Source organism: Ceratotherium simum, chromosome 12 (genome assembly GCF_057802395.1).
Source record: "Ceratotherium simum simum isolate JZ-2026a chromosome 12, ASM5780239v1, whole genome shotgun sequence".
Classification (NCBI taxonomy): domain Eukaryota; kingdom Metazoa; phylum Chordata; class Mammalia; order Perissodactyla; family Rhinocerotidae; genus Ceratotherium; species Ceratotherium simum.
The window spans coordinates 8053919-8066290 of NC_141911.1; the positions used below are offsets into that span (position 1 = coordinate 8053919).

The following is a 12372-nucleotide window of genomic DNA, read 5'->3' on the forward strand; positions in this document are numbered from 1 at the left end:
GCGGTGATGTAGAAGTAGAGCCAGCTGGGGGCCAGCAACAACCAGAGCAGATCCGTTCAGTTTCTCTTAGCCTTAGTTTCCTCATCTGAAAAATGGGCATAATACCAGTAACTATTTCACAGGGTGCTGTGAAATTAAATGTATTAATGGAGGTAACCACTTAACAGAATTTGGTATATAGTTAAATGCTCAATAAATGTTCATTATTACTATCATTAAAGCAACAGGATCCGTGTGCTTATCTTCAGGGACAGCATTTGGGAGGGGGTGTGAGGAGTTGTGGAGACTACATCCTGTTCTATAGGTGGAATTAGGCTCCAGGAGAGAGACAGCAAGGGTCAGAGGGAGTGGTGGAAGCTGAAGAAAGACAATGAGAGCAAACTGAGTTTGAGAGTGTTAACAGGAAAGAAAACCAAAGCACCAGGAATCCACACACTCCTAAAAGGTCCTGGGTCTGAGTGGTAGAAAAGTCCACATGGCATTCTAAGTCAGTTAGAAAAAGAAAAGAATTCAGCTAAAAGAAGGGCGGGGGGTTTGTTCATTTGTTTGGTTGCTTTTGGACTGGGTTTAGTGAGAAGCAAAATAAATTTTCTTAGAAGGAAGCTAAGAAAATATATATTATTATTTTTTAAATTTCTATAAATTATTTTAGAAAGGGGAGCAGGGGCTGGATCAAGACAGGGCTAACTCATGAGGGAGCTGAGAAGACAAAGGGAACACAGTCTGTGTTCTCTTTAAAGCTGGATCTGGTCAGATGCTCTACTGCATCTACATGGAAGCTTGTGTCCATTTTCTTCACCGCTTCTGTGAAGCCCTCATCCACCCACTCAAGAGGAGTGGTCTGAACGTGTGAGAGTGGTGGTCACAGTAACTTACTGTGAGGGGACACACCAGAGGTAAAAGAAAGCCTACGTTCCGGAGGCCTTTGCGGTCAGTCCCAGTTTCCATGGTAATTATAAAGGAAGGGAGCTGGCTGCCAGCTCCTTACCACTGAAGGTTCATAAAACAAAGCATGAGTGCTAGTTTTAATCATAGGAGTCAGGAGGTTGGCCAAGTCTAAGAAAGTAAATGATGACCCATAGAAAAATGAACCAAATTGTTACTTACCAAATATCTTCAGGCCAGCCATACTTTATTAGATCTTCATCTACAGTGAGATACAAGAGAACAAAGAAAAGGTGAAAAAACTGTCAAATGAAGGTAGGCCAGAGTTTATAGTAAGTTGGGAAGGGGAGAAATACTAGTCCTTTCCACAACTTGTTTTCTCCCTTAAAGAAGAGTAATTCAGAGGCTTTGATGCTTGAAAATACAGAAAAAAACCTGTAAGAATAGTTTTTACAATAGGACAATTATAATCGTTATAATTTTCATAATAATACTTATAATTTAGAGTTCAAAGATATTTCTATTTGAAGATAATAAAACACTGACAAATCAGAGCAGCTGAGAAGTTAGATGATATCTTAGAAAACTGGTTTCACTGTAATAATACTTAAAGGTTAAAATGGTTTTGCTAAAACTTTAAAACTAATTGACTGCATTTTACTTCTTTAAAAAAACCTCTCAATTATACAATTGTAGAAAATTAGGAAAAATAACACAGGAAGTATAATAAAGAAAATAAAAATCACTTAAAATTCTGTCACATATGAAAACAAAAATAAAATAGAATAAATAGCTAAAAGTTAAAAGTAATTGTCTCTGGGAGGTGGAAAATGGGTATTGGAAAGGATAGGGCAGGCAACTGACAACTGACGTTTTTTATTATGAGCATTCTGTTACTATTTGAATTTTTAAACTATGTATTTGTTAGATAAAAAATAAAACTTTTAAAAGTTCTTTGGAAACAATGACTATTTAATTCTATCATACGACTAAACTTTTCTATTGCTAACATTTAGGTTATTTCTAATTACAAATGCTTCAATAAATACTTTTTAAATAAATACGTCTATATTTCTAATTATTTCCTCCAAGTGTATATCTAAGAGGTGGAGTATTAGTTGAAAATGTATACACAATTTTAATGCTAACAATATATATCGCTACAGAAAGGTTATATCAATATATATTTCTAATAGCTGTATTAATAATTAGTAACCAATTGTGTTTAATACAGAAGCATTATTTAAAGTATAAGATATCAAGTTAAAAACCGTAAGGTAAACAAAATGATGCAAATACGATGATTTAAATACTCAAGAAAGTATAATCTATCTAACTTGAATGGGGTATTTATTTTCCAGAAAAGCAAAGGGATAATAAACTTGGATGAGGGTACTCTTAGCAACTGCAGAACTATGAGTTTTCTGAAGGGCTTTCTACTAGCTTAAGTGGGAAGCTGAGCAAATAGCCAAAAGCTAATAAGAAAAAGTAAAGGGAAATAGAAAAACCTCTTTTCCTCAGTCTGGCAATGTTTGGCTCCCTGGTGACACCTGCTGGCTAATAAAAAGAACACACCTGAAAGCTTTTTGGTGAAAAGTAAATCATTCAATTTAAAATTCATTTATGTCCCATCCAGTCCTTAGTCTGAAGTCATCAAGGCTATTAGAAATAGGTGTGATGTGCAAGGAGCACTAGAGAACAGGGTGCTTTAAAACTGTAATACCTTTCTTACAAGGCAGACTAGGCAAGTTGACGCCTCCAATGACTCCAAGAGCTCCAGGGGAAAAAGTGTTCTATACACAGACTTTTTCTACATACATTTTAATGACAGCAAAACACCTCTCCAGCGGGCTCTAGATAGAATATAAATTGACATCTGTAGACATAAATTCTATATCTACATTTAGATCTGCAGATATAAATTCCTACAATGGACATTTAAAGGATTTCTCAATCTAGCCCATCCTAACCCACTCCTCCACAAAACCTTCTCGGCTCTCCTTTATTACATTTACTCTCTCTGTCCCCTCTACTTCTACAGCATTAACTATTAATTCATTTCGCCCATACTTTTTTTTTATAGACTTTATTTTTTAGAGCAGTTTTACGTTCAAGCAAAACTGCCCCATACTTGTTTTTGTGTGGGCAACTGCCTGAACCCTGTGCAAGCACAGATTAAATCTTCCTCTTTGGACACTCACAGAGGCTGGCATATGGTCCCACACAGATAGGCCCCAGCAAATAGTAAACTAAAATAGAAGGAAGAAAAGACATGTGAGAATGTCACTGGCACAGGTGCCTTAGGTCAGCTCCACTGCTAATCCATCAGGGTGCACCAGAATCAGCACAGCCCTTCACTGTAAGAAACATACCGAGCCCCCTCCCCAGAGCTGCACAATGCAAAACCTGCACAACCATACGTAGCAGCTCTGCTTTAGGTGCTTCTCAGAAACCTAAGCCTCGGGTTCGCACTTTTGATGTGGTAGAAAAAAAAGTAGATTTGGTCAGGTTTAGATCCATATCTACTGTAAACAACCATGATTCTTGTAACTGCCTTACTGTTCAACCTAATATAGGGAGATAGCATCCTCTCTCAGCTACATTCATCAGGAGAATGCTATGAGAAAAACACAAATCACCTATGACAATTTATGGGTTACTAGGAGAAATTTAAGACTCAAGTATTAACATACTGCAGACTGCTTCTCCATTAAGTCACACCCAGAGCCAATGTCATAAAGTCATTATAAGAAAAAAAACTGTTTAAAAATGAGAGTTATTCTGTTGTTTTTGTTTTTCTCTCTTGGCTAGGATGTGATAGTCTTGCTTATACTGATTCTGCTTTATGGCAACTCATGTTACAGCAAGGTTCTAAACTGTTCATATGGATCTGATTTATAACTACATATATTTATGTAACTATTATATATATCACATTATATGTGTATAGTTATCTATAACTTATCACTGCTCTTTGACATCTTTTAATTTTTGGCCTTATTTCACTAATGTCAAATGTCTCATATTGAAGAATTTTACACTTGCCTCTTTTAAAGGCATACAAAGGATCAAGTCTAAACTGTTGTCAGGGCCGGCCCCGTGGCTTAGCGGTTAAGTGTGCGCGCTCCGCTGCTGGCGGCCCGGGTTCAATCCCAGGTGCGCACCGACGCACCGCCTCTCCGGCCATGCTGAGGCCGTGTCCCACATACAGCAACTAGAAGGATGTGCAGCTATGACATACAACTATCTACTGGGGCTTTGGGGGAAAAATAAATAAATAAAATCTTTAAACTGTTGTCAGTTTCAAACTGCACCTAGAACAGACACTCATGGTTTCAGAAAAGAAACAAAGAAACAAACACAAAAGCAACATGTGGGGGTTAAAGAAAGGTAACTATTGTGAATTGCCAGCTCTCAGACTACCACAGGCAATCATCCAGCCTGGAGGGTTCCCAGGGGAGGGAGGAGGCCGCTCTGCAGAGCTGAAGAGGCTCCAGTGAGTGACTACTATTTACTGAGAGCCCACTATGGGCCAGGCCCTTCACCCAGGCTCTTTCACCTTACCTTCACAACCCTGCAAGGTAGATATCGTCCCATGATCCTCTTCTTACATCTAAGAAATCTGAGCTTCAAAGAGGTTAAGTAACTACAGCTAGCTTGCTAAAGAGCTGGGATTTTAATCCAGATTGGCCTGACTTCACAGCTGACTACAACATTGCAGTTCTTTTCTCCCTACCCTCAGCGTTCCACACCGTGAGGGCCAGTGCTGTTAACTTACTACTCTCTCGGTCAAGAAAGCTAAACTTCACTTTTGTCTCCTTCCTCACTCATCCAGTCAAAAAAGCTATCCCCTAAACCAGTGCTTTTCTTTTAAACTTTAGTTTAAATTCATTAGTGGGTCAAAAAATTAATTTATCAGGTTGAGACTAGCTTTTTGAAAATGAAATAAAACAGAAAATAAAGGGCACAGCAAATAGTAAGGGTATTTTTTGTAAATTTTTTTAGTCATGTGAATGTGTACATCATTTAGTTATATGAATGTGTATAGTATGAAACAACGTATTTCATTCTGAGGATAGTGGTCAACAACAAAACCTGTTAACATTTCATGACTCAAAAAGAGCCTTCTTCAGGGGGCCATCCCGTTGGTGTAGTGGTTTGAGTCCATGCGCTCCACTTCAGCATCCTGGGGTTCATGGGTTCAGATTCTGTGTGCGGATCTACACCACTCATCAAGCCATGCTGTGGCGGCATCCCACATACAAAAGAGAGGAAAACCTGGCACAGATATTAGCTTAGGGCTAATCTTCCTGAAGCAAAAAGAGGAAGATTGGCAACAAATGTTAGCTCAAGGCCACTCTTCCTCACCAAAAAAAAAAAAAAAAAAAAAAGAGCCATCTTCAGCCTCAAAATAGCCAAGATATGTTTCTGCTAATCTTAAATGTGGTAAAAATGTACAGAAAATGATCTTTTCAAAGTCCAAGTCACAGATTATTTTTATTTGATCTAAACTAGCACAGGTTAACCTCTGATTCATATCACCCTAGATCAAATGACACCACAAAACTCTTTGTAAAGTAAGTGTCTAATCAGCACCAGGTGGTCCAATTAGTTCAAATATTATTTGGTATAACTAATCCTCTGGAGTTCCTTATAATGGGTTAGTTAGTAGTAGTTAGTTAAAAATTCATATCCAACAAACCATGGGGGGAAAAGTCGATTAACACTTACCTGCCGGAAATTTCAAAATCAAATGCTTTTGAAAACTTACTTTCATATTTATCCTTGCCCATGTAAATAGTGTAAGCAGATGAGTTAACTAAGACAAAATAAAAACAAAAGACAGTTAGATAACTTCATCACTAACACAACTGTTTAACAGGAAAAATAAGTGACAGATGCTTGGGGTGAGGAGGTGGCAAGGCCTGGAGGCCAAATCCAGCCCCTCACCTGTTTTTGGACAGCCCTGGTGCTAAGAATGATTTTTACATTTTTAAAGGGTTGGAAAAAAGGAAAACAAAGAAGAGTAAGCTATAGAGACAGTACGTGGCTCACAAAGTCTAAAATATTGACTATCTGGCCCAAACAGAAAAAGTTTGCTGACCCTTATAAATGGCTACTTTCCTACTTTCTCAGGGATATAGTTCAATGCAATTCCAATTCAGTCCTATACTTCTGCCTTCTTCTAAGAGTTAAACAAACAACCTTCACCTCCACCGTTTAAACATAGGTTCCTGTACTTGTCAAGCATTTTTCATAATTTTATTTAGCCAATACTAGTTATATTCCAGGTGTGCTGCAAATTATAATGGGCTCTCTATCCCAATCAGGGGAAACATAACTCTGAAACTTCTTCTAAATCAGTGACTCTGATCCTGATTACACACTAGAATCACTTATGCGCCAGCTCTACCTCAGACTAACCAAATTCAAATCTCTGGAGGGTAGGCATTTGTGTTTTTTAAAACTTCTCCAAGTGATTCTAATGTGAAGTCAGCATTAGGAACCACTATCCTAAATCAAAAGGAATATTCTGGGTATGGCTTACCTTACGAATGACATTTGCTTTACTGAGGTAGTGTTTTAAAATGTGGGCATCCTCCATCTGGAGTCAAACAAAAAGCCAAGTTTCTTATTGAAATTATAACTGGGTACTGGGTTTCCAAGCCAGTCTACCAAAACTTGTTTGACCCCATTTGGATCTAAACTCCTGAATTAACAGTCTACCAAGCCTGACAGATAGGTGCAAGGTTGGGCTGGGCAGTCTGCAGGCTGTCACTCCAGATCACAGAACTACCACATATGAGTGGAGCTCTGAAGGCCAGCGAGCAGCACTCTTTCATACACAAATTCTTAAATTCAGGATTCCCTATACTTTCAGTAATGAGGCCCTCCTTAAATTATCAATCGTAGTTACCTCTCTTCGCGGAGTTGTTGACAGAAATAACTTGACAGGATAGGATGTTTGTACTGACTAGTTGACAGAAATACCTGTCTATAATTGAGCATTTTATTAGCTTGATAAGGCCTTAACATAGCATGTAACAAATGCCAGAAGTGCAGAAATTAAAAAGTGTTTCAGATTCTCTCTACACAACCTGGCACTATTACATGTATATACCCTTTTGATCATATAATGTCACCACTACGAGTATATCCCACTAATTTAATACTCCATCAAGCAATGATGTTCTTTTTACAACCTAAACACTCATTAGTTAAGACTGGTTAAATACATTATAGAACATCCAAAACAAAATACCATGTACCCATTAAAAAGGGTAGGTGAAGAAATTAAACAGCACAACAGTATTTCATATTGTATATTATATATAGTAAGATTTAATTTGTAAAAAATAAATGAATATATAATTGTGTATACATATACAAATGTTTACATATATTTTTAATATACACACCCATTTTTTTTATATGTATGGAAGGATATACACCTAACTGTTAATAGTAGTTACTTTGGGTAGCTGGCTTACAAAACATATAGATGGCTTTTGTAATCAGAACAAAAGTAATCTGAAAAATTATTCAAATAAAGTTGTCTCTGTGCAGGCCAAGCTATCTAAGTTACAGCCAGGAGAATGAGAGGAGTGTTTGGTCTACCTATAAATGAGGTGGTTAAGAACATAACTGCTAGAAACAAACTGAAGGGCAGTCTACAAAGTAATCCTTCAACTAACAGTGTCATGAAAGACAAACACTGATCAACTGCTCCAGATTAGAGGCTAAATAGTAAGGACAACTGAATGCAACAATTTGCAATTTTCCTTTGTTATAAATACATTTTTGAGGGCACTGATGAAAACAATAAAACCTGCTGATTAGATAAGAGTATTGTTGCAATGTTAATTTCCTAATTTTGATAATGAAGAATGTCTTTTGATAAGAGAATATCCTTGATTTTAGGAAAAAAATACTAAAGTATTTAGTGGTAAATTGCAACTTACTACCAGATGGTTCAGGAAAAAAATCCGTGTGTGTGTGTGGAGAGGGAAAGAGAAAGAAAAGGGGAAAGAGATAGGGCAAATGTGGCAAAATGTTAGAATTTGGGGAATCTGAGAGGATATAAAGCATATCTTTTACTATTCTTGCACCTTTTCTGAAAGACTGAAAATGCCAAAATTAAAAATTAAAAATAAAAAGGAACATGATTGCTGAGCAAGAAGTCTGAATTAAGCTCCTGCCCACGTTAAAGAAATAAAGGAAAAGAAAACTGAATTATTCTAGTACTTCTGTTTTTCTCACCCAAATAATATGGCAGATTAGTATGGGAAGTAGTTATCTTGAAGACAGCTTGATTCAGGTGTAGCAACCAACCCAATTTTAGAGGTGCTGTGATAATTTCATAATTTACAGAACAATCTATCTTGAGATTGATGCTACTAAAAGCTACTAAAATTACAAGTGGACTTAATGAGCCAAGTGTAGGTATTTTGTGACTGCATAAATCAGACGGTTTTAAATTTGACACTGGAAATATAGTAAGGCCAACGTTTCATTATTCCATTATTAGACAGCACGAAAAAAAGAAAACTGAAGAGATTTAGTCAGATACTAATCTTAACACAAAAGGAAAGACAAACTTTCTACAGGGATCTTCTTCCCATTTTTTAAAAAAAGTTTTTATGTAGTAAATCATTAGTTGGCTGAAAAACTTGGCTATCTATAGGAAGTCATTTCCTGAAGATTCTATGCTCAAATTGTTTTTTGTGGCGCAAAATGTAAAGTTTTACTACTATTTCACCAGAAAAGCTATAATTTTTCCATCAGCTTTGCAATTTTAAAAGATTTGCTGCACAAGTGCAGTTTTACTAGACTTAGAGGCCAAATATTTTTCCAACAGGAAGCAGTTCTGATGTTATAATAGAAGACAATGGGAAAAACAGGATCCACAAATCTGCTGAAGCCTTCTGTTCTACTAAGGGCACCTGTGTATGCATGACTAGCATTCAAAGAATTAAGAATAGCTTTAAGGAGAATAAAGCAGCTAGCATAAAATACATTTAGTACCTTTACACTCTGTCTGTATTTTTTATTTTATTGTTGGGCTTGTATGGATATCTATGTTGCTGGAGACTCTCATGAATGGAGAAGCTACAAAGAGATGCTCGAGTTATGACGGGGAGCAGAACAAGGATGAAAATGCTGTTAGGGGCCTATAACAATTTTTCAGGCTAGTTTGAATTTTGTTTCTAGTAATTTGAATAATACTGAATAACCGCTCCCTGACGCGGAGCGGTTAAGTGCATGCGCTCCGCTGCTGGCGGCCCAGGTTCAGATCCCGGGCGCACACCTACGCACTGCTTGTCAGGCCATGCTGTGGTGGCGTCCCACATAAAGTGGAGGAAGATCCCCATGGATGTTAGCTCAGGGCCCGTCTTCCTCAGCAAAAAGAGGAGGATTGGCATGGATGTTAGCTAAGGGCTGATCTTCCTCACAAAAAAAAAAAAAAAGAAAGAAAAACCAAATCTGCAGAAGCAGAGAATTAGCTTACGGCTCACTGTGGAAGTCTAAACTGCTGAGAAAAATAATGAGATGTGACAGTGTAGTAGAATAGAAAGAACTGGGCCTGTGAGTTTCAACTTCCCTGGGCCTCAATTTTCTCATCTCTAAAGAGAAAGTACTAACCTATTCAAACCCACACAAAGCAGAGCTAGTTTCACTTAAATCTCACCTTTAACAAGCAAGCAGAGAGAATAGTAATAGAATAGAGTATGCCATGAGTAAGTAAAAAAAATCATTCATTTATTCAATAAACATTTATTGAGTAACTATTATGAGCTAGCCACTATGCTAGGGAAACAAGACAAAGGAGATCCTGTTCCTGCCCTCAAAGGGCTTCCACTCTAACTTAGGCAGACAGCCTTTAGCACCATATGATAAGCGCAATGCAAAAAGTAAAGAGGGGATTTTAAAGGGGTCTGGAAGAGGTATATCTAAGCAATCTCTGGGCGGGAGCTGGGTCGAGAAAGGTATTTGGAGAAGAGAGGCCAGAGCCATCTTACCAGAGCAGACGTTAACTGGGGGGTTGATTCTAAGAAAAAGGAACCACATAAGCAGAGAAAGGAAGTTGAGACATAGCATTACCTGGGAACTAAAAGCCCCCTTTCCTTTCCTGCCAAAGACAAATCAAAAACATTATCACACGTCACTTTTCAAGATCTGAACATCAACTCTGCTCAGGGAGTGGCTGGATCGCCATTCCAGGGTCTTTTTATCGCTTTCTGTTGCATCCCAGGCCCTACAACCCTTTCCTAGAAGGGTAAGGCGCACTTCCTATGAGGCAGAGTAGTTGGCAAGTGTCTCCTTTCTTTCTCAAAGTGGATAATTACCCGGGAGCAGCCAGAGTAAAGCCCGGGGGAGGGGGGAATGGGGGAACGGAGGTGTGAAGAAGCCCACCGACTCGGCCCAATCCCAGGTAGTGACGAGGTCTTTCCAATCGAGGGAAGAGAACAACTCCCGGACGCAAAGACCACAGGGGGGAATGGTCCCTCTACGACCCCCAGGCCCTGATGAGGGGGCACTCGGGGACGGCGGAGGGGGACCGAGAGGACGCGGGGAGAGGCACCCACTGCCGACGAGGCGCCTTAGGACGAGGTCCAGGCTCAGCGGCGGCCTGGAGGTCCCGGCTTCGGAGCCCCGGCTGTTGAGCGGGGACCCGGGAGGTCGGGGCGCCCACTCACCGCTGCTGCTGGTGAAGCAGAACACCATGATCCCGGCGGCGGCGCAACGAATCCACCGCGCAGCAACAGCACCCAACTCGGGAAGCCTAAGATACCATAAGCGCCGAGGCCACCGGTTCCCGGGAACTCCTCCGCGCACTTCCGGCGTACGTCGGGTCACGTCACAACGGGGGCCGGCGACGCCATATTTAATCCTGGCGAACAGGAGGGTGTTGGCGGGCTAAAGAGCTTCAAGGAGTTGGGGGTTGAGGGAAAGAGGATGCGAGCGAGGACCATTGGTGTTTGGAAAACATAGCGGGGAAACTCCATCATCTTAAAAGAAAAATGGCATTGTCCACTTTATTTTCAGAACCTCCACCTATTGGGCGGTCATGTCTTGAGGCTTATCTATTGGTTTATCTGCCTCCCCTCACCTCCACATGGACTCCCTGAGAGCAGAAACCGTGCGCCTTCTTCACAGTTAGGCGTTCACTGCACCAGTGACAGTACTTGACACTTCGTAGGAGCTCATTAAATTTTGAATGAACCCAAATTCCTCCACTATTCTCATTCTAGCCCCACCACTTATAAGGTGCATGTCGGACACATTACGTGCTTCACTTACTTCATCTGCAGAATAAAGACGAATAGAGCAGCTAGTTCATAGGTTATTTCGCTAGGGTTAAATAACTTGATAGGCGAAAAGGGTTTAGAACGTAACAACTCACTAGAGTGAGTTGTTAGTGATATACCCCAGAGGCAATCTTGGGGTTTGGATTCGGACTGTGCTGTCTTTAAATCTAAGATCTGCCATCTATTACCTATGAAATTGGGCGAATTCCAATTTTCCAATTTGAAAAATTTCCAGATTTCCAATTTGAATCTCAGAGACCTTCCAGCTGTAAAGTGGGAATAATCTTACCCACGTAAAGCTCCCGCAGCACTGAGCTTTCACTTGTTCTGACCGACTTCGTTCCATGAAGTGAAGTGCATCACTTAACTAAATTTATTTAGAACTAAAAATATGCCAGAGACTGCACCAGGCGCCGGTGACACAAAGATCATAACAATAGGTAACAATGAATGCTTCAGGAACCTTCCGGTTTCCTAAAGCAAGAACCTAGACGAGTCCTGTAAATAGTCATTGTTTTCAGGCCCTCAGTTTTATTTTCTGTAAAATGAGAGTGATGATACATATCTCATAGATTGTGGGGAGGAGCAAATGAAATAAAACACGTAAAGAGCGCAAGAATGCCTGGCACATAGCAGATGTTAATGCCATCATTTAATTTTTAAACTTTAACTTAAAAAATAAAAAATGAGCTAGAAACCTAAAGTATTACTAACAAAAAAAGTTTAATTATAAAGCTTCAAATGTGAAAAATAACTGCCTCGAGAATCTTGGAGAAACCACTTTACAAAAACTTCCTACGCCCAGCAACCCCAGAATACCTAGAGTTCAAGAGGATGCCTTTGGGCCGGCCTGCGGCTTAGCGGTTAAGTGCTCCAGCTCCTCTACTGGCAGCCCGGGTTGGGATCCGGACGCACACCCACGCACTCATTCTCCAGCCTGTGTCCCACATATAGCAACTAGAAAGCTGTGCGACTGTGACATACAACTATCTACTGGGGCTTTGGCGGGGAAAAAAAAAAGGAGGAGGATTGGTGATAGATGTTAGCTCAGAGCCCGTCTTCCTCAGCAAAAAGAAGAGGATTAGCGTGGATGTTACCTCAGGGCTGATCTTCCTCACACACACACAAAAAAAGATGCCTTTATTGGGCTGAAAACTACAATTCCCAGAATGCATCT

At 39.7% G+C, this 12372-nt stretch overlaps 1 protein-coding gene across 3 annotated transcripts in view; it reads right to left on the reverse strand.

Moving 5' to 3' along the window:
- CCDC25 (coiled-coil domain containing 25) overlaps positions 1-10723 on the reverse strand; it is a 52860-nt gene extending 42137 nt beyond the window's left edge. Inside the window, exons 1-4 of one of the 3 annotated variants that reach the window (XM_087437364.1) lie at positions 10584-10687; positions 9988-10015; positions 5657-5704; positions 1108-1147 (exon numbers count right to left, since the gene is read on the reverse strand). In XM_087437364.1, the coding sequence (XP_087293490.1) occupies positions 1108-1147; positions 5657-5678 (62 nt within the window). In that variant the 5' untranslated portion in view covers positions 5679-5704; positions 9988-10015; positions 10584-10687. The other 2 variants (XM_004433544.3, XM_087437363.1) reach the window with 2 other exon arrangements.
- Between the last annotated feature and the right edge of the window lie 1649 nt (positions 10724-12372).